This window comes from Eumetopias jubatus, unplaced genomic scaffold (genome assembly GCF_037043125.1).
Source record: "Eumetopias jubatus isolate StellerSeaLion01/CBP00866 unplaced genomic scaffold, mEumJub1_p1.0 scaffold_6, whole genome shotgun sequence".
In the NCBI taxonomy this organism is placed as follows: domain Eukaryota; kingdom Metazoa; phylum Chordata; class Mammalia; order Carnivora; family Otariidae; genus Eumetopias; species Eumetopias jubatus.
The window spans coordinates 2,562,222-2,589,694 of NW_028274812.1; the positions used below are offsets into that span (position 1 = coordinate 2,562,222).

Here is a 27,473-nt window from a genome sequence, read left to right on the forward strand (position 1 = left end):
TTATGTATTGTATTTTGGAAACACTTTTATTCAGTATGGCTGAAATTAAATGGGTTATTGCATAAAGAAGTAAGCTTCACTTATCTGAAAATTCAAATTATACAGAAGAGCTGATTTCCAGCTGTGCCACAATAAGGGAACGGTTTCCATGCCTGCTTAGAAACACAAATTTATCTCCATAGATTCTCTCGGCCCATCGGCTATCCTACAAGGAGCATCTAAGTAACAGCCCCTGTGCTTTGAGCGCTGGAGTCCAACGGTCACAGTCTGGAAGGATGCGCGACCTCTGAACACCTCTGTCTCTGAGTCAGAACACTGATGCAGCTTTATTTTGCAAAGCCAAAACTATGTTTGAAACATACAGACTTTGAATCCTAAGCTATCACTTTGAATTTCATATAGAGATGCAGGTCAAGCTTACAAGAACAATAGAAAGTTTCAAGAACAGATTTCTCAGGATTATACATCTCAGTATCTTTGTAATTCACATCAGTACCTTCTAATACATGCCTGCATTTTGTAATGTGGTTTTTTGTTCTACTTGTGTTCATCTGTTTACAAAGCATTCTCAAAGCTTGAGTTCTAAGAACTTTCTAGAAGCTAGAAATTGGATTCCATGATCAACCTCAGACTTTGGGTAAAACCACCTTAAAGTCAGCAGCAGAAGTGAAGGATCCCAGCTCCTTGCCGACCCCGAAGCCCTTGGCACAAGGGTCCTCTCTGTGCTGCTTCTGCTTCTGGGCGTGGAACAAAAGCTCTTTCTGTGTTGTCTCAAGGAAGCTTCCTTGCACTTTTTTTAAAAGAAGGTAATTTAGACACCTTACACTCTAAACGGTCCCCACTTCCACTCCGATTTATGTAACAAATAGTTACTGAGCCCCTCTGTGTGCTGAATGTATGCTGTTCCTATGTGGCTTCATGGACCTCTACCAGATTTTGGGAGAATTACCGACTGCAGAGAACATTTTCTTGGGGAAATAAAGCAAACATACACTTTCCCGATGGCCTGTTACCACCTGATCTGCCTTATCCGTGGTGACAATCAACACCAGTGCATATCCAGCCACTGTCCATCTCCCCACGCCACTTTCCCAGCTTGGGTGAAGTGTTTCACCTTCTGCCTGAAATGAGTTGTGCGAGGGCTCTTAAGTGATTTTTTTCTGTCTTGGTTTTCCAAACCCTGTGCATTTTTGCTGTGATCAGGAGAAACTGTGCTCTAGAGCTTCTTCACGAATATTCCTGAAAACATCCACGCTTGTGCACAGTTGGCTCCAATTCCGCATTCCCCGGGGCCTGCTTTGGGGAAGGCCAGCTGTAGGGTACCCTGGGGGCTCGGGGCTGCAGGAGGACAGTGCTCCTGAGTGCACGTCTACCATCCCCGAGCCCCCCGGGCACCGCCCGCTCCGGGCCGGTCACATGGTGAAGGACGACGCGTTTTCGTTGTCCACGGTCTCACTGTTCTGCCTGGAGGTGAAGGTTTCTGAGTACAGCCTGGAGCAGGAGAAGCCCGGCGCCTTCTGCCTCCGTCGCACACACCACAGATCCTTCACGATCTTCAGAAAGTAGCTCCTAAACTTCTGCCCAATGAAGGCATAGAGCACGGGGTTGAGACAGCAGTGCAGGAAGGCTAGGACCTCGGTGACGTTGGTGCTGTAGCCCAGCAGCTTCTGGCCATGGCAGGAGCGGTTCATCCTGCCCAGCTGCACGGCTGTCACCAGGAGCACCATGTTGTGGGGGATCTGGCAAGCCAGAAACACCAGCACCACGGCGATAATGACGCGGATAGCCTTGTGCCGCTTGGAGTTCTGAGCCTGCACTAGGGTTTTGACGATGAACATGTAGCAGAAGATCATAAACACCAGGGGAATGAAGAAGCCAAAGAGGAGCTGAAGCCCCAGCATCAGCAGCTTCCACTTGATGGGGTCGGAGCCCTCGTGGTAGCGGGGCTCGCACACGTCGCTGCCCTGCACACTGTACTTCTGGTTGAACACGAACGTCCAGCTGGAGATGAGCACTGACACCACCCACACCACCAAGCAGATCATCCTGTGGTGCGCCAGGGTTCTGGACCGCAGCCGGAACGACTTGGTGGCCTGCACGATGGCGATGTAGCGGTCCATGCTGATGCAGGCCAGGAGCAGCATCCCACAGTTGAAGTTGACGGCGTAGATGCCCTTCATCAGCTTGCATAGGGCATTGCTGAAAATCCACTCACCCGTGGCGTGGCTAACAGCCCAGAACGGGAGGGTGAGAACGAACAGAATGTCAGCAATGGCCATATTCAAGAGATAAACGTCTGTCATGGACTTGGCCTTCTTATAAAAAGCAAAGGTGACCACCACCAAAATGTTGCCCAGAAGGCCAAAGACACATATCAGGGAGTAAGCCATGGGCACAAAGAGCCCAGAGAATTTCCTGACCTCTTGCAAGGAACACAGTAAGGTGTCATCATCAAATGAATAATCCGAAATATTACCCGACCCAAAATAGTCCTCATTGAAGTTGAAGACGGTGCTGAAATTCATTGCTTCCTGGAAAGTGAACAAAGGTAGAGTTAACTGTAGCGCAATGTGCAGGTAGCCACAGCTGACCGAAATTACACTGCTAACCACAGTAAGAGAGATGCTCACCCCACTCATTGTGGTGCTTACTCTTGGCAGAAAAGGCGGGCCTGGTATAGAAGGGGGTGGAAGTTCAACCACTCTGGTTCACCAGCAGAGATAACAGGGGGGAAGTGAATCTAAGGAGGAAAGAAAGCAAGACACACTGTGATTGAGACAAGTATTCCGGAGCCCGAGAATTACGTTACTAGCATTCCATTTCACCTGGACACAAAGGGTGCACGGAGTGCTATTTTGCAGGAAAATATTCATTTAGAACAAGGGTCTGCAGGCTCTTTCTGCAAAAGACCAGACAGTAAGTATTTTAGGTTCTGCAGGTCCTATAGTCTCTGTCCCAACAACTGGAATCTGCCCTGGCAGCTTGAGACCAACAGGAGACAACTTCACACATGAATGGGCTCCGCCAGACTTGGTTGCCATGGCTACAATTTGTCAATCCCTGATCTATGGTATAAAGAAGGGAGATACCAGCAAAACCACAGATTCTGATCTGCGCAGAAATCTTGGTGCAAAATGCAATTTAATGACACTCAACAGCGTTCCACTGAACAAAATCCACAGAACTGCAGGTGTGTCTAGAATACTTATGATTTATAGCTTACAGTATGATTCACTTTTTTTCACCCAGCTGGGCATGTGAGAATCTCTTGTAGAATTTTTTAAAGTTTGAGCGTGGGAGTCATTCTCGAGATATGCTGAATAAGTTTCTCTGGCTTGAAAGGCGTTAGGAACGTATATATGTATTTCCCACAAGACGCAGATATTGTCAGCGTGCACTAGAGTTAACAGGCACCAATCTGCTGGGGCAGACACATCATAATCATCCGAAACCAGGCTGGGGGAAGAAAGGTCAAGGTTAGAGTGGTTCAGGATGGCTCGTTGGACAGACCCCCTCGGTCCTTGGAGAACGGGCGTGAGGCAGGCAAAGGGATGGCAGAGAAGGCGAGCAGGTGGAAAAGAATAGAGAGTACTGACCTGTGCAGCAGCAGGGTGGCCGAACCCTCTGGTTCAAGGTGACTGTTACCAACCAAGCTGCACGGAGCAGGTGATGTGCTGGGAATGCCCAAGGGATGATGCACGGAGCCAGGCTCAAGAAATTCATCAGTCCTCACCTACACGGTCAATATTGATACCCGACATTTTGGGGAGGAAGTCAGTATTACACAAAGCTCACCCTGAGGATTTTCTGAACGTACTTCTCATATCACTTGATTCTCGTTGTGTTGCTTACACAGTCACAGATCAGGTGGCCCCAACCCCATTTCCTCCCTAATGCCTGGAGCCATCACTTGGAGAGCGAGCCTTTGCTGCCTCTCAGCGATTGCTCTGGACATGACACTGGGGGCGGAGGGGGGGGGTGTCACCTGTGCACTTCTGCAGTGACCTGCAGCTGTGCGTTCTCACTGAGGGCTTTAGGGCATGCAGAAAAGCCACAACATAAAGACTTGGTGTTGCAAAAGCATATGAGGAGATAAACATATCAATCCAATTATCAAATGAAACATGTCAATCAAACAAGACTACAAGATTTATGGTTCCAGCCATGATGGATTCACAGAAACCAAATGTACTTTACTGCATTAAACAACCAGAAAAACCTATAAAATATGTTAACAGACGTCACAAGAGTAAGGTCCCTGACCAGAAGAGAACAGGTGAAGTGAGCTATGACCTGAGCTCTGGGAAGCCCCCAGTTTCCAAGGAAGCAGTTTCCAACTGCAGAGCATGGGGACATCCTGAGCAGGGGATGGGGACCTCACTGAGGACACAGGGATCAGGGTTCTGGAAGGTCGGGGCAAGACAAGGTATATGGGAGAGGAGGGAGCTACACACGGAGAAAGGAGAACTGCAGAGAGGCGTCCTTGAAAGGAAGCGATGCAAGAACGTTTCAAGAAGGGAGAGGCAGAGAAATCCTCAGATCCCTCACGGGCTAAAATAGTTCTTTCCCACAGAAGGTGTAGCAGCACCTTCTAAGTCACAAGGCATGGGACAGCATCCTCAGAACAATACCGTTTGAGGAGTAATACACCTAAAACAATCCTACTTTAAACACTACTCTGGGCCTGCCACAACAAAGCTTGAAGGACAGTCTCAGGTGACCCACCTGATTCTAATAACATAACTACATCCGAGAACAAAGCCCCAAATCATTTAAAGGCACGCAACGAATTCCAGCCTTCAGCCATGTAAAATTCATGTCAGGCATCCAAACAAAAATGTCTAGACCATTGGAGGCTGAATGTCTGTGTCTCCCCAAAATTCATACGCTGAAGCCTAATCCCCAAGGGGGTGGCATTTAGAGGTGGCACCTCCCCTCATGAATGGGATTAGTGTCCTCATAAGAAGAGACACAGAGAGCTTGCTTCCTCTCTGCTCCCTGCCTCCGGAGGACAAGAAGACTGAACCAGGGGGTCCTCACCAGACACTGGGTCTGCTGGCACCTGGACCTTGGACTTCCCAGCCTCCAGAACCGTGAGAAACAAATGTGTCCTGTTCAACCTACCCTGCCTGTGGACATCTGCTACAGCCTCTCACACTGACCATGACACAGACTTTTGAAGAAACAGGAAAATATGGCCCATAATGACATGAAGAAACAAGAATGACAGAGACGACAGAAAAACCTGCTCTGATAATTACTATCAGTATGCTCCAGAAGCTCAAGAAGGTAGAGGTAAGCACCCGTACGATCAAGAAAATGACAAAAAGTATAAAAAAGACCCAAATAAATGTTCTATAGATGAAGTACAGAACACATAAAATGAAAACTACACTGATGAGGATTAATATACACAAATCAATTGTAATTCTATGCCCTACAATATTTGGAATATTTGGCAATTGAGACTGGAAAAAAATTATAATAGCATCAAAAAACATGAAATAAAATACTTATATGACTACATCTTAAAAATTGATACGAGATTTCCATGTTGAAAACTATAAAACACTGCTGAAAGAAATTAAGATCTAAGTTAAAGGAGAAGTGTATCAGGTTCCGGATTAAACAATCCAATATTAAGATGTTGGTTCTCTCCAAAATGATCTACAGATACAACACGATCCAAATCAAAATGGTGGCAGGATTTTTGGAAGAAACTGGCAGCCTGATCCTGAAATTTATATAGAAATCCAAGGGATTTAGAAGAGCCAAAACCATTTTGAAAAAGAGCACAGAGTTGTAAGAGTCATACTACCTGATTTCAAGACATACTATGAAGACACAGGAATCATGACAACATGGTATTGGTAAAGGGATAGATAGAGAAATCAATGGACCAGAATAGAGTCCAGAAATAGACCCACACACCCACAACCAGCTGATTCTTAACAAGATGCCAAGGTAATTCGAGAGGGAAATAACAGTCTTTTCAACAAATGGTGCTAGGACAACTGGATGTTCATGCATAAGAGGTTGATCGTTTCTCTTACCTCACGCTACAAACAAAAAAATAACTCAAAACGAATTATAGATCTAAATGTGAGAACCAAAACCATAAAACGTCTGAGGAAAACAGAAAAGAAAATCTTTGTGCCCTTGGGAATGGTAGAGATTCCTTATCTAAGTTGCAAAAGGCATGAACTGTAAAAAATAAATAAATAAATAAAAATTGATAAATTGTAACTCATCAGAATTTAAGGGGCTCCTGGGTGGCTCAGTCAGTGAAGCATCTGCTTCAGCTCGGGTCCCGATCTCAGGGTCCTGGGATCGAGCCCCACGTTGGGCTCCCTGCTCAGCAGGGCATCTGCTTCTCCCTCTGCCCCTCCCCGCTACTTGTGCTCATGTTCTCTCTATCTCTCTCTGACAAATAAATAAATAAAATCTTTAAAAAAAATTTGTTATACAAAAACAATGGATCGTGGATCACCACATCAGAAACTAATGATGTATTGTATGGTGACTAACATAACACAACAAAATTTTTTAAAAAAATGTGTACTTGATCAGAATTTAGAACTTCTGCTTTTTGAAAGACACTTAAGAAAAATAAAAACAGACCATGGAATGGGAAAAAATTTTTGTAAACTTGTATCTGATCATGAATTGTATCCAGAATATACAAAGAACTCTTACAATTCAATGTCAAGAAGACACAACTCGATAAGAAACAGGCAAAAAATGTGAAGTGAGTTCACCAAAGGAAATACATGGGTGGCAATTATGCACAGAAAACTTTTTCAGTGGATGAGTCATTAGAGAAATGCAAATTAAAAATGCAATGAGACACCATTTGTCACCCACTCGATTGTTGAAAGTCAGAGACGGACGAGACAGGAGGCACGGATGGAGACATGGGAGCTGGCCAGTGCTCAGCCCCGGCAGTGGGAATGCGAAGTCACACGGCCACTTTGAGAAGACCATGGGGCAATGTCGTGTAACATTAAACATGCACTTACCATGTGAACCAGCAACTGACTCTTACATATTTAGCCAAGAGAAATGAAAATGAAAGACTAGTACTTGAATGTTCATGGCAGGTTTATACGTAACAGTCCTGGATCGTAAAGAACCAAAGCTTCCATCAGCAGGTGAACAGACAAGTAAGTCGTACCAACTCCATATCACAGAACACTGCCCACCAACCAAAAGGAACAAAGTCCTGAGGTCCGCTCCATGGGGGGGAGTCGCAAAGGCATTTTGCTGGGTAAAGAATCCAGACATCTAGCACCAGGCACGGCATTATTCCATTTACGTGAAATTCTAGAGAAAGCAAAACAGGAGTGATGGAAATCCAGTCCTGACTGTCATAGGTCAGGGATGAGAAGAGATTGGCTGAAGGGGGCACGGGGACCTTTCCGGCTTGACGGAAATGTTCCCTATCAGGATTGTGATGTTGATGGGCACTTGTCAACACCCATTGACTCAGGTACTTCCAGTTGGTGACATTCACTGTGTGTAAGTTATACCCCAAGAGAGTGAATAAAATAACTGCACACAGGTCCATACAAACGCGCTGGTTACGACAACAGGTGCCGTAGGTCGGAGTCCTCCCCAAGGACGGAGGGGCGTGTGCAGGTCCGTGAGCAAGGCAGGACTTGAGGCAGCCCCTGAAGGAGGGAAAACACAGACTGGGGGCTGTGGGGGACACGTGAAGGGAGGCGGGGCAGACACAGCACGGGGGCCACGGGGCCGCCAGAGGGACCCAGGGGACGGACCGCACGGCAAGCCTGGGGGCTGTACGGGCCCCCAGTGCGGTGGGGTCGCTGGGGTGGGGCACGGCGACGTTCGGGTCACGCGGAGGCTGGTGGCTGATGACGGAGCGGGCAGCAGAGCGCCTGTGAAAAGGGGACGTCCCCCTGCACTGCGGACTCGGTGCCCAGCTGGAACCCCAGCTGGAACCCCGCTTCAGAGAAATGGTTTCTTTAACCACACCACGACCTATAGTGTCTTCTGAATTCAAATTCAATTCCGTTCAACAAACGCTTAGGAGCTCTCTGTTGAGGATGACACTGGGGATATATGAGGATGAGTCACAGGTCAGCTCCAGCTCCAAGCAGCTGTCGGGTAAACCGACGCAACACTCGCAGCAAAATCCTGCGAGGCCGAGAAAAACAAGTGGACGGCTCTCGGCGAAGAAAAGGCCAGCGTCCAGAGGGCCTTCCTAGAGGGTGTCCACCCGAGGAGCTGGGTGGGCGGCCCCAGGGGGGACGGGGTGCTCAGGCCAGGTTGGGGGGCATGGGGTGTTTGCCCCTGCTCAGTATGAACAATCTACAAATCTGGACAGCGGTGAATTCAATGCTGTTGTGGTTAAGAATCAGTGTTCTCAATAAAAAACACTGTTGTCACATTTACAGGGATGCCAGTCACTCACCGTGATTGGAAATGATTCAGTCTGCCCCAGACCACCATCATCACCACAAAAATCATGCGAATTGTGTTAAGGAAATTGTATTGGTGACAGATTGGCATCTGGGCCACCACGACCCATAAGGAAGCCTATACATGTTTGGCGCAAGTAAATTACCTCAGATCTTGGGTAGCAAATGTTACCTTTTTGGAGAAACAACAAGTTCTGGATTTCTTTGTTCCAAACATTGAGATGGTAAAGCCATGAAGACATTTTTGAAGACCTTCTTCACTGAATGGGGTGGGAGGGAGTGTGTACTGTCTTATCTACTGGGGGTTGGCGGCCGCCGCAGAGGACACGTCCGTTCTTCACTGAGCTGACAAACCCACAGTCTCGAAGTTTCCGGATGCAGAAGGCTTGCCCCAACTTGTTTTTAAAGCTCATCTCTCTCTCTCTCTCTTCTCTCTCTCTCTCTCTCTCTCTCTCTCTCTCTCTCTCTCTCTCTCCCCCTAGCATATCCCTGTCATCACCACCATTCTTGCCAGGTCTTATTTTGAAGATCACATCTAAAGGCACCGGCTCAACCAATTCTTAAAATGTAATTTGCTTATCTTTGAAATTCGAGTATTTCCTAAGTCACTGTCTGTCCCACAGCCGGGAATACGAACACTTCCCCAGAACCAGTTGGTATGAAGAGAATCTGTGGGACCAACTGTTCTGAATTGTCCTTGGGAGGAAATTCTGAGGCTTCTGAGGGGAAATCATGATGACACGCTTAGAAACACTACTCTGTTCAAACCTGGTTTTGCAGTGAGGAGCCTTCTTGCCTGGTACTCCACTGCTTTGAGCAAAGTGCCGACTGTTGCTGGCTCAGGCACCCACTATCACCACCTGCCTGAGCCTCAGCCCCTCACAGGCTCCCGCCACCTCGGGCCCCTGGGGTCTCACGTCCGGCCCACTGTGGCATGGCACCGGGTGAGACGCGGGAACCGGGAGGCCCAGATCCGGTGACTGATGCCCGTGGAGTCCCACCAGAGAACAGACTGTGTAAGAACTCTCAAAGCTCGTTTGCAGAGACAGAGAAGATCAACGCCCTGGTGCAGATGCCAGGCAGGATGCTGACGTGTGTTAGGAAGGGCTCTGGGGCAGCCCGGGATGGAAGCGCCAAGTGCTCAGGCGGGTGGGCCCACACTCCAAGCCTGCTTGTCATGGTCACCAGCTTGCAGAGCAAGGAGGCATTGTAGACACTGCAAATCTAAGATTAAGTCTGAAATTTATAAGTCCTCAAGATGTGGAAGTATGATCTAGGTGAAAGACAATGAGTGGCTATGGGCTGGGTGACTGCCCAGTGCAAGACCCTTACTGGCACCATGCTGGGCTCTGTCCTGTGCTACCCGCTATTTTTATGACTGTGAGGGCCAAAAATAGAGGAGGCAAGCCCATCAGGTCTGAAGATGACGAGACGCCTAAGACTAGAATCATTATATTGGATGTGACAGAACCAACGTGATAAAACCCTGGACGGAATCAAACAATGGGTCGAAAGTCATAGGATAAAATTCAGTGGGGAAAATAGGAGGTTCTGTGGCTTGGATTTGAATAGTCAATTACATGGATAGAAAATGAAAGCTTAGCAACAGGATCAATGTTAAGAGTTTTATCTGATAGCAATTTCACTGAGAGATGACTGAATCTATACAGCAGATACAGCATCAGCTAACCGAGCGTCTAACGGAAGGTTACCTGCATCTACGTCGTATTTTCCCACCCCAATCACATGCTGCTTGCACACTTACTCACAGACACACTGTTCTGATAGACAGGGTCAGTGTGTGCGGTTAGCAGAAGCAGGGCCCAAGAGATGCCCGTGCCCTAGTCCCCAGAACCTGGGGAAACATGTCTTTCCATGCCAAAAGGACTAAGCGTTTGAACCCTGAGGTGGGGAGATGACCCTGGGTTATCCAGATGGGTCCCATGCCGCTTCTTGAGTCCTTAAAAGTGGGATCTCTCCCAGCTGAGATGGAAGAGGGAAGAGAAGAGACTCGAAGCATGGGAGGGCTCGGTCCATCGTTGCTTTGAGGACCAAGCAGGTGGGTAGGCTCTGTGAGCTGGGACCGGCCCCCCCGACAGCCAACATGAAGAATGGGGATGTCAGTCCTACGGCCACAAAGAGCAGATTTCTGGCCACGGTTTGATTGAGCAAGGAGACAGATCCTTTTTTGAGAAACTCGAAGAGGAACACCCCTGCCAACAGCTCCACTCTAGCCTGGTCAGACCTGCCCTGGACCCTGACCTACAGAGCTGTAACGGACGCGGTCTGTGTGGCTGAAGCTGCTGATTTTGTTACGACAGCAATAGAAAACTAAAAACAGTGCTCGCTAAATGCATCCTGTTAAAATTAATTTGTTTTTTTAGGTCAAATCAGTAAAACTCTAGGGTTTAGAATGAGGTAGGTAATAGTTCCGGTGACTCTGCTCTGGTCAGACTTCCACGGTAATTCTGATGGTGCTACAGGAAACGTGAGCAGCCAGAATCAGGTGAGGCCCAACGGCCAGGCCAACGAGAAGCAACCAGTCACCACGCCTGCGAGTGCCAGTTGCCTAGCCTCAAGACAATGACAGGTCGGGTAGGAATGAAGTCATCAACTAACCTGCAAGGTCGTCATGTGAAAGAGGGTCTAGCCTTACACTCCCACGAGTGGAGGTTACACAGACAGACTGTGACCTAGCATCAGAAGAACAGTTGGACCATTTAGCAAGAACGGCACGGGCCCCTCAGGAGATGCTTCTCTGTCAAGCACAGGTGGGTGAGTCTTTACGGAAAATGAGGAGGCTGGGAGGTGGATCGGACCCACTGAATCAGAATTTCTGGAGATGCAGCCCTTTGGAAAGGCAGGTTGACCAGTAGGCTGCATCTCCCGCCTTTCAGCTGGGGCTCCGGTGACCGTGAACCTGGACCAGCCCTCCTTGGAAATACACCAATGGCCTTTGCCAAGGGACGGAGACCTGGGCGTCCCTATCTAAATGTCTAGACATGCTTCTAAGCAGACTATACTTGTATACCTACACCCCTGACTGCATGCAAACTGGATTTTATGGACGAGGGGCACTGTCCATGGGAGGACGGGAATCAGGCACCCAGGGATCTCCTGTTTGCATGATGAGTGGGTATAAACTGGGGACCTTTGTGACAATGTTTTCACACACACTCTCCATAACACTTCATGTGGATTTGTTACTGAAACCCGTTTCTGGTGAGCTCTGTCTAAGGGTCTGGGGCTCCTCCGGGAATGTGCCTGGTGCTTCCCTGCGGAAAATTTGATGTCGGGCGAGAGCTGTAGGTCCTGTGGATGTCTGCTTTGACCACTCAGCTCTTGGGTCCCACACACTGTCCACATTACTCTCCCCCATATTCATGTGTGGGAACTGCTGCTCCCGAGGGAGTCCCAGCTTCAAGGGACCAGAGCACTGGGATAGACCAGCTTTTGAAAGTGGTTCCCAGGAAGGCTCTGGGTGGGAAGAAGGGAGGGAGATTGGCGGGGAGACGGCTCTGTGGTTCATAAGTTTGGGAAACGCCACTAACCGCAACCTCCTCTTGGATACTGACACAGCAGTTTCTCATCAATGGCTCTTCAGAGCCCTGCTTGCTTGAGCAATTACAACTTCCCAGACCCACTCACCCTCGGAATTAGAGGCTCGAAGTAACCCCTGAGTGACTCCCTTCTCACAGTGAGCATGCTCAGAACTGAACTTCCATTAAAAGATAGGCCTTCATGGGTCTCCCCTTCCTGTTTTAGAGGCACGTAGCGCTAAGTTAAATCTCATGAGACTTTTGTATTTAAAGTTTGAAGCCATATGAACATATCACCCTTCTAAATGGAAAGCAAGTGTGCTCAACCCCAACATTACATGTATGCATGTGGTCAATGATCATTTAGTCCCTGCTTTTCGGTCTTTAAAATTTCAAAGACTTTGTTACTGCCCATAAAAAGAAAGTGTTACTTTAAGAAAAATTCAATGTTACTTAGAGTAACATTTTAAAAATAGCATTTAAAATGTTAACTTATATTTTTATTGCAATAAGAGAGTGTGACTTCCTGTACAATTTTTGTCAGATACCACATGCAAAGAGTCTCAGAAACTAACAGCTAATTAAGTCATGCAGGAATGAAATGAACAGGGGCGCCTGAGGGCTCAGTCAGTTGGGCGTCCAACTCTCGGTTTTGGCTCAGGCCATGATCTCAGGGTCATGGGATCGAGCCCCATGTCAAGCTCCACACTCAGCACAGAGTCTGCTTGAGATTCTCTCTCTCTCTCTCTCTCCCTCTCTCCCATCCTTCCTCCTCCCCCACTGTCTCTCTCGCTCAAATAATTAAATAAATCTTAAAAAAAAAGAAAAGAAAAGAAACTCTGATACTACATGACCTAAAAACCAGAGCCAGCCCAGGAAGCCAAGGAAAGGGTACCAGCGCACCCACTACAGCTGAGGAGAAGCCGGGCACCAGTCCATCCCCCCTCAACACAAGCGCGCCCCCCGCGAGCAGAGGAATCCCGCCGCACCTCTCTTCCCTGAACTCTGAGAGCTCTGGGAGTTCTTCAGTCACCTGACCAGGGGCAGGTAGGAAACATTGCAAGTTCTTAGCAGCAAGGGTCCTAGCTGGGACCCGCTAACTGACACACGCTCAGGCTGGTCACTCTCTGTTGGGACCGGGAGTGGGTGCAGGCAGAGGGGCCGCAAATGGGAAGTAGGAGCCCCTAGAGAAGAAACGAGGTCTGGAAAAGCAGAAGGGGCAGCCAACACACCAACTTCCACTGCTTGTCCTTTGGCCAAGGGCAGACTCTACCCAAGAAAACTAAGTGTGGGGAAAACATTAATAAGACATCAAAATATTATCAGCAAGGAAAACTGCTAAAATTTTAACTTAGTTTATAACAAGTTTAACAGTTAAAAATTAAATGAAAGCAGATTTTAAATCTGTACTTACTTTCATAAATAGTGATGGCCCACAAGATACAGAACAAGAACTAAATAAGAGTGTGCATGTGTGTGCATATACACGTGTGCATAAGAGTATGAGTGTAGATAGGTCATGTGTATATATGCACGCATGTGTGTGTTGTGTGCATGCGTGTGCATACATGTGTTTATGTGGGTGTGCATATGTTGTGTGCGTGCATGTTTGTATACTGGTGTGTGCACATATGTGTGTATACATGCATGTGTGTGAGATCACTCTGGGGGTGTGCTATAAATTAAGTTATAATTGCATACTGGACACTGGGATCACTGCTTTACATCTATTATCTCTTTTAACAAAAACCCTTTAAGGTAGACACTATACCCATTTTTCAGATGGAAGACTAGAGGACTGTTCACTCTTAACACTCTAATTCACTTTGTCTCCACAGGGTCTTCCTGAAGGACTAAATTCTCACAAGATCTTAGATAATACATATATTTTCAAACCTTTTAATTGATACCAGAATCTCTTATACTACAACTACAGGTATTCAATAAATGTATGTTTTCTCAGTTCATTTGAATCATGGGCACACAGTGTTTTATCCTTTTTTAGATAAACATCAGCCAAGCTGAAACTCTAGGCTGGCTTCCTTCTGCTTTCGAATAAGAGCGGTTAAGAGAGAAGCCAGAAGGTTTTTTCCAGTGATTTGTATATAGGTTTGTAAATTTTTTTTCTTTTGGTTTTTTTCACTTCTTTGGAAGCTCACTTTTATATTTGCTTTTTTATTTGCAGAAATCATACTTTTAATCATTGCAAGAATAGATTTAATGCAGACCTTGCATTTATCTCTTTGCAGTGTTGATCTCCACAATCTGTTTCTGCTACTGTATAGGCTTTGGAGGGAATCCATGGCAGACTCTCTCAAAGATCATTATGCTTTCTCCTGTGGTCATGAGACACTGACTTCCTAATCATTATGGCATTTGCAGACATTATCAGAGCTTTTTCTGTATTGCCCCGAGTCTCATAAAAATTTCCACCCTATCAATTTCTCCTAAACAACACCTTATAAGCTCCTTCCCACTCAATCCCCAGCTACTCAAAATGCCCACTCACTATCTTGCATTGCACAGATCACATTTTGCATTGGTTTCAAAACATTTCTTAGCTTAGTCTTTAGCTCTTCAAACTTCTTGTGTTAAATAAATGACTGCATTTCACTCAAGACCGCTGCCCTGCGGGTATTTAACTATAGGAAGAATCAATGCCCAAACCATCCCTGACGCTCCAGGGCAAGGCAATTATGATAAAATCGCTCACTGCACACTTGAAGGAAAAGGGAGATTTTTGGAAGCACGATCCTGTTCCTAAAGCCAGAAAGACAATGTCTTTGCAAAAGCAAGACTGCTTTATCAAGGGCAACACACTCACCAGGCCAGTGTTCTGGAACTCCTGATGCCCCTCAGGCAAGGGTATCAAAGAAATGAATGCGGTTTGAAAGAAGCGAGGGGCTTGGCCGTGCTCACCTTAGAAACGCCGTGATCCAACGGGAATTGTCCTGTTACACCCCTCCTGGTGATGCTTCACGTCACCACTGTGATTCTCTTGACGAGGTGCAATTTCTAATAGCCATTAAGAAAAAAGTAGTGAGAGACCAGAATTGGCCAAAAGCAAATTGCTGAACTACCACTTCCTACTTAAAAGTAACGCCTATTTGCCCAAATGCAGAAGATTAACCATGTATAACCTGTGGGGTATAAAATAATCATATGACTCCCTGGAAGCCAAGTCACGCCTGAGGAGGAGCTGAGGAGAGGTTCAGGACCTGGGTGGCGGTGCTCCTCACAGTGACTTCGAGCTGCTTCTCCACTTGTGGCAACGGTGTGTGCTCAGACCTTCTCACTCCTGTGCCTAATTATTTCCCATGAGCAAGGAAGGACACTTTGCAAACTGCCTGGGAAGGCGTAGACGTGTTTGGGAACGGGTACATGAGACTGTGGTTAGGGCAGCCCCTGGAGCCCCTGTGCCTGGATTTCCCCCAAAATCTGTGCACCCGCAGGTAGGCTCCTGACCCTGTGGGGACCCCACAGTTCCTTCTTCTGTCAGATTAACGGCCGAGTGGCTCTTGCCTCCGAGTGTCCTGAGAAATTCGGGGTGGATCCTTGGGAAGCAGGGAGAATGGCGCTCACCCAGAGCAGGCTCTCAACGAATGTGAGCTATTGTTGTGTGATTTAGGCCGTAAATACAAGTCCCTAACAGCTGGGCGCGTGATCTTTATGAGATGGCAGGTAACAGATCTGAGTGCCTTGCGTTAGAGGTAGCAACCGATGATTTGCTTGGGGAACTCATTTTTAGGTGTGAGTGATTTAAAAAATGCAAAAAAAAAAAAAAAAGGAAAGGAAGAAGGAGAAAGAGTTCTGGAATCATAAAGGTGTTGGTCATCATAAAGTGTGCTGCTGTGAATCGAGTCTCAGGAAATACCAAATGTTTTACAGCAAAGGGACGCAGAGATCAATGCAAGCCAGGACCGGACCAGCTGGGGCTGCCAGGCCCACAGAGCCGAGCATCTCTGCTTCCTCCCTGAGCTCACTGGGCGCCCACAACCGCTCAGGGCTCACCCTGCATATCAGGCTCGGATGCTAGTCAGCCTTCACGCCTTCCCATAGACTCCTGAACCCTGCTTGTCCCTGACCCCGAGCGAGCATGTCCCCTTGTCAGCTTCTCTTGGGAACTGGCTGACCACAGCAGGTCGTTTTTCCTGGCAGAACAGGTCATTCCCTTTGTCCAGCTGTCCCCCCTCCCCAACAGTCTGCTTCTCCTGTTTCTTCCCCTGACCCTGTAGAAGCAAAGCCTTCTTCTGTTTGATTCTGAGCCACTCACAGACCTTATGGTCACAGGGAGACCCACTGCCATTGTCCCTGCCTGACAAGAGTCCTTTTGAATAAAAATCTCTCCATACTAAGTCCCGAGGTGTTGCTCTTTGACAGAGCTTGAGATGTCCATCTATGCAGGGTGCCCTATCCCCTCTTCTGTGTGAGAGGAACCCCTCTGTGTGACTTCCCTCTTCGTCCCTGCCCCGCAGCAGGCTGATGGTTGCTGGAGACAAAAGGGAGCACCTTGCTCTTCCTCCCTCCTTTACCTCATCATCTTCCCCCTTCACCACCTCCCCCAACCTCTGAGGTTCTGCTTCTTGCTGTGCGTGGAAGCTCCTGGAAGACCTGCCTGCTAGGGGCCTCAAACCCCTCACAGAGGAAGACACAGCTCCCCTGGGGAATTGAGGAATGCATGCATCCTGCACTCTCTACCCAGTCCCACTAACATCCCCTTTGATGGCCTTGTTCGGCAGGCAGGTGGAGAAGTCAGCCCTTTCATAGCAATTATAGCCCTGGACTTGGTCTGCCTAAAAAAAAAAAAAAGAAAAGAAAAAGAAAGGAAAAACAGATCTGATCTTGCTAAGAAACTGCCCCCAAAAAACAGAAACTAGGAAAGTGGCACGTTGAGGAAAGGGACATCATGCAGACACATGGAGAAACCCGTGGCGTAGAGGCTCAGTCACAGCTCCTTACCTGGACAACACTGAGACCTGTGGCAGGATGCAGACCCCCTTTCAGAAGTGGAGCTCAGGGAGGCAGAAGGTGGGAGAACCTCCCTAGGCCTGACCTCCTCCCTGGCGCTCCTCTTCTGCCCCCAGGGAGAGATGGGTCAACAGAGCATTAGACGTGGCCGCCGAGCAGCCTTCCCGTTCAACCGTTCCATCTCTGAGGCCACTACTCCAGGACGCACCAGCTGCCCGGTGCTCACTGTGATCTTTGCTCCAATATCCCTTCTGTGTTTCAAAGCAAATCCAAATTATAGGTCATCCTTAGGAAGCTCAGACCCATTTTGTCTTCTTGTCTCTAGAAACTGGCCTATATCAAAAAGCCCATGAGGTCTCACCCTTAGGAGATCTTCCTCAAATTTAAAATTGTGCTGCTCATTTGCATAGACATTGTGAGCTATGTAAAAAGCAAGAAATACAGTATGCAGTTATGCATTTTATATAAACAATTTTACAGTCTGAAAGTTTGACAGCACATGGCAAATTTGATTCAGAACGAAGTCCAATTGCAGTTTGGTAAATGAATACCCTGTCCATAAGGAATTGCTTCAGACCGTGGGGAGTCTGTTTGCTTTAGTGTGAGGGTATTATGTGCAGGTCCGAGCTTACCAGTGACTATTTGTTCTAACTGCTGGGTTTCACCACTGGGGCATCTCTCAGCTGCAGGACCCACTAAAATGCAGCAGGAAATGAGAATCTGGCCATGCAGACCCAGCGGAGAATCCACACTGGCCCTCTTAGGAGGGAAAAAATTAGAAGGAAAAACAAGTACTTGGGAAATGTGTATTATTATGAATAAACAAATTTCTTAAATTATAAACATTATAAAATCATAAAAATGTAAATGATTTCAAGCAACAATTGTGTAAAGATAGCTTTTTAGTCAAATTGACTTCCTCATGGCTTGTCTTGAGTGTTTCCTTAAAGGAAGGCAGAGAATTCAACATGCTTTTGACTTTGTGGGTACTTTCAAAAGATGATTCACACACAGATGATCAGTGTCTGCTGAGGAACATGTGGCTGCACACCGATGCCCCTTCAACAGTCTGGTAGGCCCTTGGCCCTTACTGCCTTAACAATCCCCACTAGCCACTGTGCAGGTGCATAACCTAGTCATGTGCAATGTTTCTGAGAAACATGCCTGAGTCTTGTTCCAGAGGACAGTGTGCCGGAATGGTGGAAACCTAGCTGACCTTGGTGCTCTGTGTTCCTCTTGTGATAGTGACAGGTAAGAAATGGCCACTTTCCATTCCTCTACTCCCAATATAGTGTGCTGCTCACATGTCAAGAGTAAAATCTAATTTCCATCTTCTTGAATCTAGATTGGACCTGGTGACTTGCTTGGCCAATAGGATAGAGTAGAAGTAGTAATCTGGGATTTCTAAGGCTGGGTCACAGAAATGCAGCTCCCTACTGGGCCTCCTGGGATGCATGCTTCCTTTTGGAACCCAGCAGAAACCATGCAAGGAGAGGTTGGATGTAGACAGTCTGCTGGGATCCCTGACACCAGCCAGCCTGGTGGGACACCAACCTGCCCACTAGAGCCTTCAGATGACTCGGGTATGAGCTTCCCTCTGACTGAAACTGCTCAAGAACCACTCAGCTGAGCCAAATCAACCCCCAGAGCCACAAGAGATAATAATAATAATAATAATAATAATAATAATAATAATAATAAATCATTGTTTTGAGCCACAACTGCAGGTGGTTTGCCAGCTACATAGATAACTGGAATGGTTCTCTACTTTTCATCATGCACACTAGACCTCCTCTGAAATCATAAAGATGTATGAAAAATGTTTAAAAATCAAAACAAAACATACTTCTTTAAGGAAAGAAGGAAGAGAGAAAGATAAAGAGAAAGAAAAGAAGAAAGAAAGAAAAAGAGAAAGAAAGAAAGGCCACCATTCCCAAGAAAAGAGGCAGTTAGAACAGGTGCTGGAAGTGGAGGGGATGGAGGGGGGGGGGAATGAGAAATCCAAAGCAGTGACGTGGTTGGGAAGATAGGTGTGGTTACGTTGAAAACAGGGTATCAAACCCAGCAGTGGTTTACATCTGTGCCATGCTGTTTGGATCTACCTCTTTTCTTCCATATAGAATTAAGAAAATGCTACTCATCAAATTATGTCAGCAAATTCCCATTAGGATAAAAGTATATTTTGCAGTGGGAATTACCAGTTTTGCTGACATCTCCAATTTTAGAATTTACAAAGATTTCAAGCTATGTATCCTTCATGTTCACTCCCTGCTCTAGCTTTGGGCCTGTAGGGTTTTGACATGCTGTTACTCTACGCCCTAAAGTATCTGGCCTGAAAACCGTACTCATAAAATCCACTCCAACCTAATCCACCTCTTATAAGTTCATATTTTCAGATAACTACCACATGCATGCTACTATGTACAGATATGTGATGCAATTTCTTTCCCTCCTTTAAGAAATTTTCACAGTTGGAAAGCAGAGACACATCCCTGGTGTTAGCACCACTGCTGTGTGTGGCAAGGCAGCATGTGCTTCATCACTGAGAAGAGGGTATTGAGAGGTGGAGAGTTCAGAGGAGGGAGGGAGCGTGTTCTTCTAGCCACGACACCGGTCCGAAGAGTCTTTGTGAAAAAAGAAGGGCTGGCGCTCAACCATGAGGGATGAGGAATATCTAGCCAGGTAGGAGGGGGCAGGCAGGCAAACAGCACCGGCAAGGAAAGCGCAAAGATGGACTGGCACATGAGGACAGAGAGAGGGATGGGACAGCAGGAGAGCTTTGTGAGTCATGGAGTGACAGGGAGCAACTTCACGGAACTGACTGGAGAAGAAGTGATACCGTGCGGGAGTCATCGAGGGGAAGGAAGAATAGCTGGTAGTCTAAAGACAGGCACCGAGGTGCTTTGGGTTCCTTCCTTGACTTGTCCCTTATTCTGTGTCATTAATCCTCAGAACAAGATAGTGTTGGTGTTGTCAAACTGAAACTCAGAGAAATAAAGCAACTTCCTAAAATTCATACACTTAGTAAGTTGAAAAGCTAAGGCTCAAAGTCATGTCATCTGATCCCAAAGTTCATACATATTTAGGAGATATTTTGGAAAAATTAGTTAAGAAACAAGACAAAGAAGGAATTAAAATGATGCCAATTTTTTCATCTCAACAGGACAGAGAGCTAAGAACCGAAAAGTTATTTCTAAGTTTCTAACATATTCCTGTGAAGTTACAGAGACTGGTCTGAGAGGAAGGAAATGAGTTTCACCTAAGGTACACAGAATGTGAGGAAATGAAGGTCTGTGTAACTGGAGATTTTTGACATGACTTTAGATCCATCTCAGCCACATATTAGTTGTTTTTCAAGTCAGTCAATCTCTGGGGTCTGTCTCCTCATTGATAAGATAAAGATTAAAGATTTACAAAAGATTAATGTGAGCTTCAGACACATAAAGTGCATATCACCTACAGTATTTGGCCCATAATAATAGCTGAGGGTGATCATGGTGATGGCCATGATGTGATGGTAGTGATGGTGGTGATGGTGCTGATGGTGCTGATGGTGATGATAGTCATGATGATGATAGTCATGATGATGGTGGTGATGGTGGTGATGGTGGTGATGGTGGTAGCGATGATGGTGGTAATGGTGGTGGTGGTGGTTACAATGGTGATGATGATGGTGGTGATGGTGGTGATGGTGGTTATGATGATGGTGGTTATGGTGGTGATGATGGTGGTGATGACGGTGGTGATCATGGTGATCGTGGTGATGATGATGGTGGTGGTGGTTGATGATGGTGATGGTGGTGATGATGGTGATAATGGTGTTGGGTCCTAAATGAGGGGCTATAGCAGAGATGCAGGAATAGTTCCGCACAGAGAGGTTGTAACTGAGATCCGAGGTGTGGACAGAAGTCCGGGAGCTTCTCCTTGTGCTTAGGAGCAGGACAAATTGAAGTGAGGAAAAAAGACAGGAAAGAAGTGGCCAGAAGGATAAACCACTCAGTATTCCTGGGGCGTCTGGGTGGAGCAGTCGGTTAAACATCCAACTCTTGATTTCAGCTCAAGTCATGACCTCAGGGTTCTGGGATCAAGCCCTGGGCTCAGCAGGGAGTCTGCTTGAAATTTTCTCTCTCTCTCTCTCTCTTTCTCAAATAAATAAGTAAATCTTAAAAAAAAAAAAAAGAACACGGCATTCTTGAGGCTGGCGAAGCAGGAAGTGCCCAGAAAAGGAAGTGAGGACTGAAACCTGGTGTGTGTGTGTGTGCGTGTGTGTGTGTGTGTGTGTGTGATCACCAGTGTTTACAGTGCTCTTTGAAGACCAGCTTTCAGTATGAATGTCCAAGTGAGGGCTGGTCACAAGGACCTCAGAGAGACGGCACCGCGGGAGTGGAGGTTACGGCCGTAGCAAACGTGTAGCTAAAAGATCAGCGGTGAGACTCACAGCAACAGAACAGACTATGGAGAGCCGCGGACACAGGTGACATTTCCATGATTCAAGAGCGCCTGGGGGGCTCAGCTGGTCTAAGCGGCCGACTCTTGATTTCAGCGCGGGTCATGATCTCAGGGTCGTGGGATCGAGCCCCACATCAGGCTTAGTGCAGAGTCTGCCTTGAGATTCTTTCTCTCCCTCTGCCCCTCCTCCACTGCTCTTTCTCTCTATCTCAAATAAATAAATAAATCTTTTAAAAATGTTTCATTATTCACCCTAGGGGTAAGCAGGCAGCACCTCTGACCCCCACACGGGACCCCTGGGACCCACTCCTGGGTCCAGTGGCAGCACTAGGGGCAGACACTGACCTCTGTGCAGTCCCCCTCTCCAGCACCCAAAGCTCGGGTCCTCTGACTCAAGTTGTTTTCTGCTCAGCCCTCAGGCACAGCCCACCAGGGCAGAGGAGATCCTGGCCCCCGTGGACCAGCAGGGGACCCCTGAGCCCACAGGGATGGGGCTCAGCCTTTCACACCAGCACTGACCTCCCGGTTCTCCTTATGGGGCTGCCAGGCTCAGGGTGGCCAACCACCCTGGTTTGCCAGGGGGTGGAAATTTCTGTGCTGAGAGCCACACAGTCCTGGTCACCCTGAAGTCCTGGCAGCAAGGATCGGGGTGAAGGGACCCTTCTGCATGGTTAGGACGGGCTGGGTGCCTCCCTCTGGAGCAGGACTGGGCCTGAAAGCAGGACCCTGAGAAAGGAAGAGAGAGGCTGGTTGGACCAGAGGCGGGGGCCACGGGGGAGAGGGCTGCCCCCCACACGGGACGAATGCTCACTGGCCTCATTCTCAGGGTTACACCAAGGAACACTTGGGCCAAAAGATATGGAAAGGAGGAGTTCTGAGGAAATCAGGCTGCCCAGTCCAGAGATCCAGGAGAATTAGGCACGCAAGGGAGGCAGCTCCTATAGGATCCCTACAGATGCAGCCTCCCCGCGTCCTCGAGAGATGCACGTTTGAAATTCTGTGTTCCTGACACTTTGTGGCAGGTGGCTGCCCAGCTCCTCAGCAATGGGGACGTGCGACCCCTCACACGTGACATTCTGTGCGTGTCCCATGCCAGGCACAGCCACTGTTTTAAAGATGAGTTCAACTGAACGAATACCATTCTTTATATAATGCCCGGGATCTTTGGAATGGAGGAGAGAGAGAGGTTTTCAAAATGTTGAGTTGGCCTCATGACAGTAGCTGTCTCTTTACAAAATTTTGTTCGAGGCCCCAAATTTAAAGTTCTAACTCTGACCACAACATTCTAGACACAGGAAGTGTGATAAATGATGAGTTTTTATAAGTATAAGTGAGAAACTATGACAAGACTGCGATCAGAATATAGTCTGGGATGAAATGCATTAAAATGATGGTAGTGGTTGCCTGGGAGTTAGAAAGAGAAGAAATATCATTTTGTTTCTGTGACTCTGTGCTTCCCACACATTTAACAAAGAGTTACATTGTTTGCGTAAGGAAACAATTTCTAGCAAGGAAATCTTTATTACAGATATCACTGCTGGAAAAATCACACTTCTGGATATTTCCTGACTATCTTCACTGTCTGAGTGTTCCTGTAATTGCAATTTCTTTGTCAGTTTCCAGAATGGTGAACATGCAATTTTGCTTCAAGTGAGAAGCAGGAAATGTATCGGAATGTTGGACACCCACCATGGCTCAAAACAGGAAAGCTTGAGAACATCGTATTTTTGACCAAATGAGACAATCAATAAAACAGGTCTAAGAAGCTCTAAAACTGACTTCCAATGGGACTGGTCTCTCTCAGACTTAAAACTATCACAAAACTTGGGGCACATGGGGGCTCAGTTGGTTAAGCGTCTGCCTTCGGCTCAGGTCATGATCCCGGGGTCCTGGGATGGAGCCTCACGTCAGGCCCCCTGCTCAACAGGGAGTCTGCTTCTCCCTCTTCCTCTGCTCCTCCCCTGCTTGTGCTCTCTTGCTCGCTTGCTCTCTGACAAATAAATAAATAAAATCTTTTTTTAAAAATCACAAAACTTTTCAAGGAGGGCACAGTGGATTTCACCAGAATACAGAACGAGGGTGACAGAAGTGCCTCCTTAGCACCTGTCCCACCAGATCAGGAGCTCAAAGGACACCGTGGCCTGGCGTTTGACCTTGAGAACCACCCCGCACGTCTGGAGAGGAGATTCGGTGACCAGGTGCTCGCCACGGTTTCAGAAGGGCATGGGGGGAGGGGGGAGGTGAATCACTGCAGCTGGGCTCACAAGATCGGAAAAAGCCCAAATTGACAAAAAGACCAAAGAAGACTTAATTTATCATATTTTCATTTAATTATACACACAAAACAGTGAATAGTGGCTTACTAAAACATGTTTATCTACCAGAAAGAAGTCTGGGAAAGAAAACTGGACCTCTAATCAAATGATTTTGATGTTAGACGAACCCACAATAAAATCTCAAGTTTCCTTCCTTGAACCTGTACAGACATCGGTGCCTCAGTTCCTCCTGGTGCTCACTGTGCATCACAGGGGAGGGCTGCTAAGCACAGGGCCCGGGAACCCCACTGATTCATTGTGTTCCCCGGTGACCCAGATTCAGGGCCTGCATTTTCTTCCTGAGGGGAACAAGTCAGGCTGATTTATAAAGGTGCTACAGAAATGAGAAAGGGTGACTTCAGGACAGATGGTCACAGGCTGCTTCCCACAAACCCCCACACACACTTCACAAGACACCCGCCATATACACCCCCCACACACATACCTTACACAGACACCCCCATATACACTCCACACACACATCATATACACACACCCCACATGCATACACCCTGCACACATACACCCACACCCACACATCCACGTGCGTACCCCCCCACATCCACGTGCATACACCTTACACACACACCTCACACAGACACCCCCCACATAGACACACCACACATGCATACACCCCCCAACACACACATCCACACACATGCACACCCACGTGCATACACCTTACACACACAGACACACACACACACACACACACACACACCCCACACACACAAGCACAGCCCAACCCCGTTCCGAAGCACAGCACACAGCTGCTTCAGCGCTTTGGGCCGGGACAAGGGGCTTGCTCATCTCTGCCCCGTGTTTACAGTGTGACCAACAGCCCCCACTCCCCGCAGAGGAGGCTCCTGCACTTGGCCTGTGAAACTCTGGGGCTGAAAATGCAGATTCTGAACGGGCAGGCTGGCCGGGGCCTGGGATCCTGCTAACCCCGCATTTGAGCAAGAAGAGTCTCAGGGCCTCAGCTAAGGGCTCGGAGGTTGAGGTTCACGAATCTCACCGTCCACTTGCCCCTAGAACTTCAGACGGTGAGGAGGAGGGGAGCACCCGGGGCTGGGGGCAGCGTGGAGGGCTTACAACCTGGAAGCCCATCAAAGAAGCAGGGTCCTGAGCAGAGGGACCCAGAGGCCACATCCACCCCACACCCGAGACACCCCACACCCACGCGTGGGCTTGGCTTCAGGACCCTTCACTGCTGGATGAGGCCCTAGGGCACCAGGGCCACTGTCGAGGTGCCGCTGGCCCCACCCTGCTCCTGGGCCCCGTGCCCCCCCTTTACAGCCTCTGCGGGTCATGTCGCATTTCTTCCTTGCATCTCTTGCCCCCCTTCCCAGCCTGCCCTTGTCTTCTACACCTGCATTCTCTCCTCGTGCAGTTTTCTCTCTCTTCCTAGTTCCATCTCCTCATTCTACTTCCAAAACAGACAAAGTCGGGAAGATAAAAAGGCATGTACTTCTTTAGGAAACCCTCAGCGCCCTCTGGTATGGAAGCCTTTTCAGATCGTGACGCCTGTGTGTGGCCATCATGTCCCCTGAGCGCGGGATAAGGCACCCACTGCTGAGCCCACTCCACACAGCAACGCGACGATGCCCACTCTGCCTGCTCTTGTTCTTGGAGAAAGTTATCCTACATTAACTGCCAACTAAGGTTGATCATGTGCAGATCTATATTTTAAGATTTGAGACCTGATCCATGAAATTTCTGCTCAAACAGGTCTTCCGGTCAAATCGCCATCGTCCAGCCCTGCCTCCGATGCCTTTTGTAGCCCCCACCATGGATGCAAGGTTCTCTCCTCTGCAGCAGTGCCCCAGATTGCACGCTGAGATTGCTCAAATACTTGGGACCCTTTGCTTGTCTACATTAAATGAGCCTAGGTTCTGCATGGAGCACTGGGTGTTATGCACAAACAATGAATCATGGAACTCCATCAAAAACTAATGATGTAATGTATGGTGATTAACATAACATAAAAAAAGCCTTGTATTTTGATTCACAAATACAAAATATATTTTCTCTATATTATTAAAATTATATGTGCAATCTAAAAAAAAAAAAAAAATGAGCCCAGGTTAAGTATGTTGAGCTGTCCTATCAAGTTTGGGATTCTTCCATCCCAACTTCTGATGGCAACCAGTCTATCAGCCCACTGCTCTCAGCATCTGACATGAGCAGGTGACCTTTCTGCTTCCAATAAGCTCTGGGCTGGGAAACCAAGCCACCCCACTTATCAGAACCGCACCTAAAGTAAGAGCCGGTACCTCTGAGTGTGCACCTTAGTGTCTCCCCTGGGAGAAGCACTCACAAGGTTCTGGGTATGGGCTTTATAATTTTTATTTTGGTTGCAGTCTCTTTTGGGGTTCATTTCCTTGTTCTCAGTTTGTCTTAGAGGGTTTGTATTATTGGATAAGTGACCTCCAGATAAAGGAAGTCTCAGAAGGTTTAAGACATTTAATAAGAGAAAGCAGAATGCACGACTAAAGCAGACGTCTCCCATATTGTCATGTAAATGCAGTAACAGTATTTAATGGCATAAACGCATTAACCCACAACACAGTGAAACTCATTGCCACCCATTTGTCACTTTCACTTGGAAGACGATGTTATCACAAGAACATCTTCCCATGAATTAGAGCCTGGTGCGTTCTCTTGAACCAGACCCAGGAGTGCAGACACATATGGGTGCATGCTCACAAACAGCCTCACACCCTCTGCTGAGCTGGCTCCAGGCTCGCCCACCCCTCCTACCACCATCAGCCCTGCTGGCCCATCTCTCTTCTCCATCCACATGGCACTTGCTCCTGCCTTGTCCCCTCACCCTGCCCTGCTCTTCCATGGCAGTCCCTCCCTCCCTCAGCCTCTCACCTCCTCTGTATGCCATCCATGTGTAGATGCACTAGCATGCTGTCTTGTAACACAGCCCAGAGCCCACGTCATGTGCAGTAAGTCAGGGAGACTGTTTGGCTTGGGTTTACAGAATCTGCATGTCTTCCTTATAGTTATGATTCATACAGATGATCGCCCTTTCAAAACTGGGCTCCTTGCAAATGCTACAGGCTTTTCAAGGTACAAGCCAACATGTGTCAGGTCACGAGCACCTGAAGGTCATACTTAACATCTTCGTGAAATAGAGAGTGCACCGACTCTGGAATCGGAAGAACCTGGACTCAAATCCCTCCACGGCCACACACTGATCCTGTGACTTTGTCTAACACCTGAATCACACCTGCCTCCCAGGACTGCCATCAGAACTACCTGAAATAAATGTGAAGTCTCTACAACAGTGTGTAGCTCCTAATAGACCCAACAAAATTTAGCGTCCTTCTCTCTCCCCAAGGCACAACCAAAGTTGCCCAAATAAGCTTTCGGTCAACACCTGACTCCCTAAGATGAACGTTGCAATATTTTTTTTTTTTGCCTTCAAGGCATGAAACAGTTTTATTAAGACAACACAGATACAGTACTTTCTAAATTCCAAAACAAAGCAAAAACTTACCACTGAAGAAGTAGCTTTTTATTCTACAAATGAGCCACCACTGAGTTTTTCCCTTCAATTTCAGATTTCTTAAATCTTCAGATTTCTCTTCACTGGTGGAAACAGCCTGGCCCTCTCCTTGCTGTATAAGACAGTGTGGACGCTGTGCCACCCCAAGGGCTCCACACTCTGGACGTCCTTGTGCTCAGTGCTCAGCAAACTTCTCAAGACACTACTCTCTCATTCTTTGCCCACAGGCTGGGCAGTGTGG

At 47.5% G+C, this 27,473-nt stretch overlaps 1 protein-coding gene and 1 long non-coding RNA gene across 5 annotated transcripts; one reads left to right on the plus strand and one right to left on the minus strand.

The window, feature by feature from the left end:
* CCR6 (C-C motif chemokine receptor 6) lies at window positions 1–27,473 on the minus strand. 3 transcript variants are annotated; one of them, XM_088023797.1, is made up of 4 exons: window positions 27,224–27,473; window positions 14,900–14,995; window positions 2,631–2,740; window positions 1–2,531 (listed from the first exon to the last, which is right to left on the minus strand). In XM_088023797.1, the coding sequence occupies exons 3-4, from the start codon at window positions 2,637–2,639 to the stop codon at window positions 1,413–1,415; spliced, it is 1,128 nt and encodes a 375-aa protein (XP_087879923.1). In that variant the 5' UTR covers window positions 2,640–2,740; window positions 14,900–14,995; window positions 27,224–27,473; the 3' UTR covers window positions 1–1,412. The 3 variants fall into 3 exon arrangements, with proteins under 3 accessions (XP_087879923.1, XP_027959078.1, XP_027959079.1); XM_028103277.2 differs by lacking the exon at window positions 27,224–27,473 and adding an exon at window positions 16,940–17,335; XM_028103278.2 differs by lacking the exons at window positions 2,631–2,740; window positions 27,224–27,473 and adding an exon at window positions 16,940–17,336.
* On the plus strand, window positions 10,606–18,907 carry LOC114209249 (uncharacterized). Of its 2 annotated transcripts, XR_003609312.2 has the most exons (3): window positions 10,606–11,212; window positions 12,805–18,199; window positions 18,294–18,907. It is a non-coding gene; the product is annotated as an uncharacterized LOC114209249 (long non-coding RNA). The 2 variants fall into 2 exon arrangements; XR_003609311.2 differs by lacking the exon at window positions 18,294–18,907 and having other exon boundaries at window positions 12,846–16,335.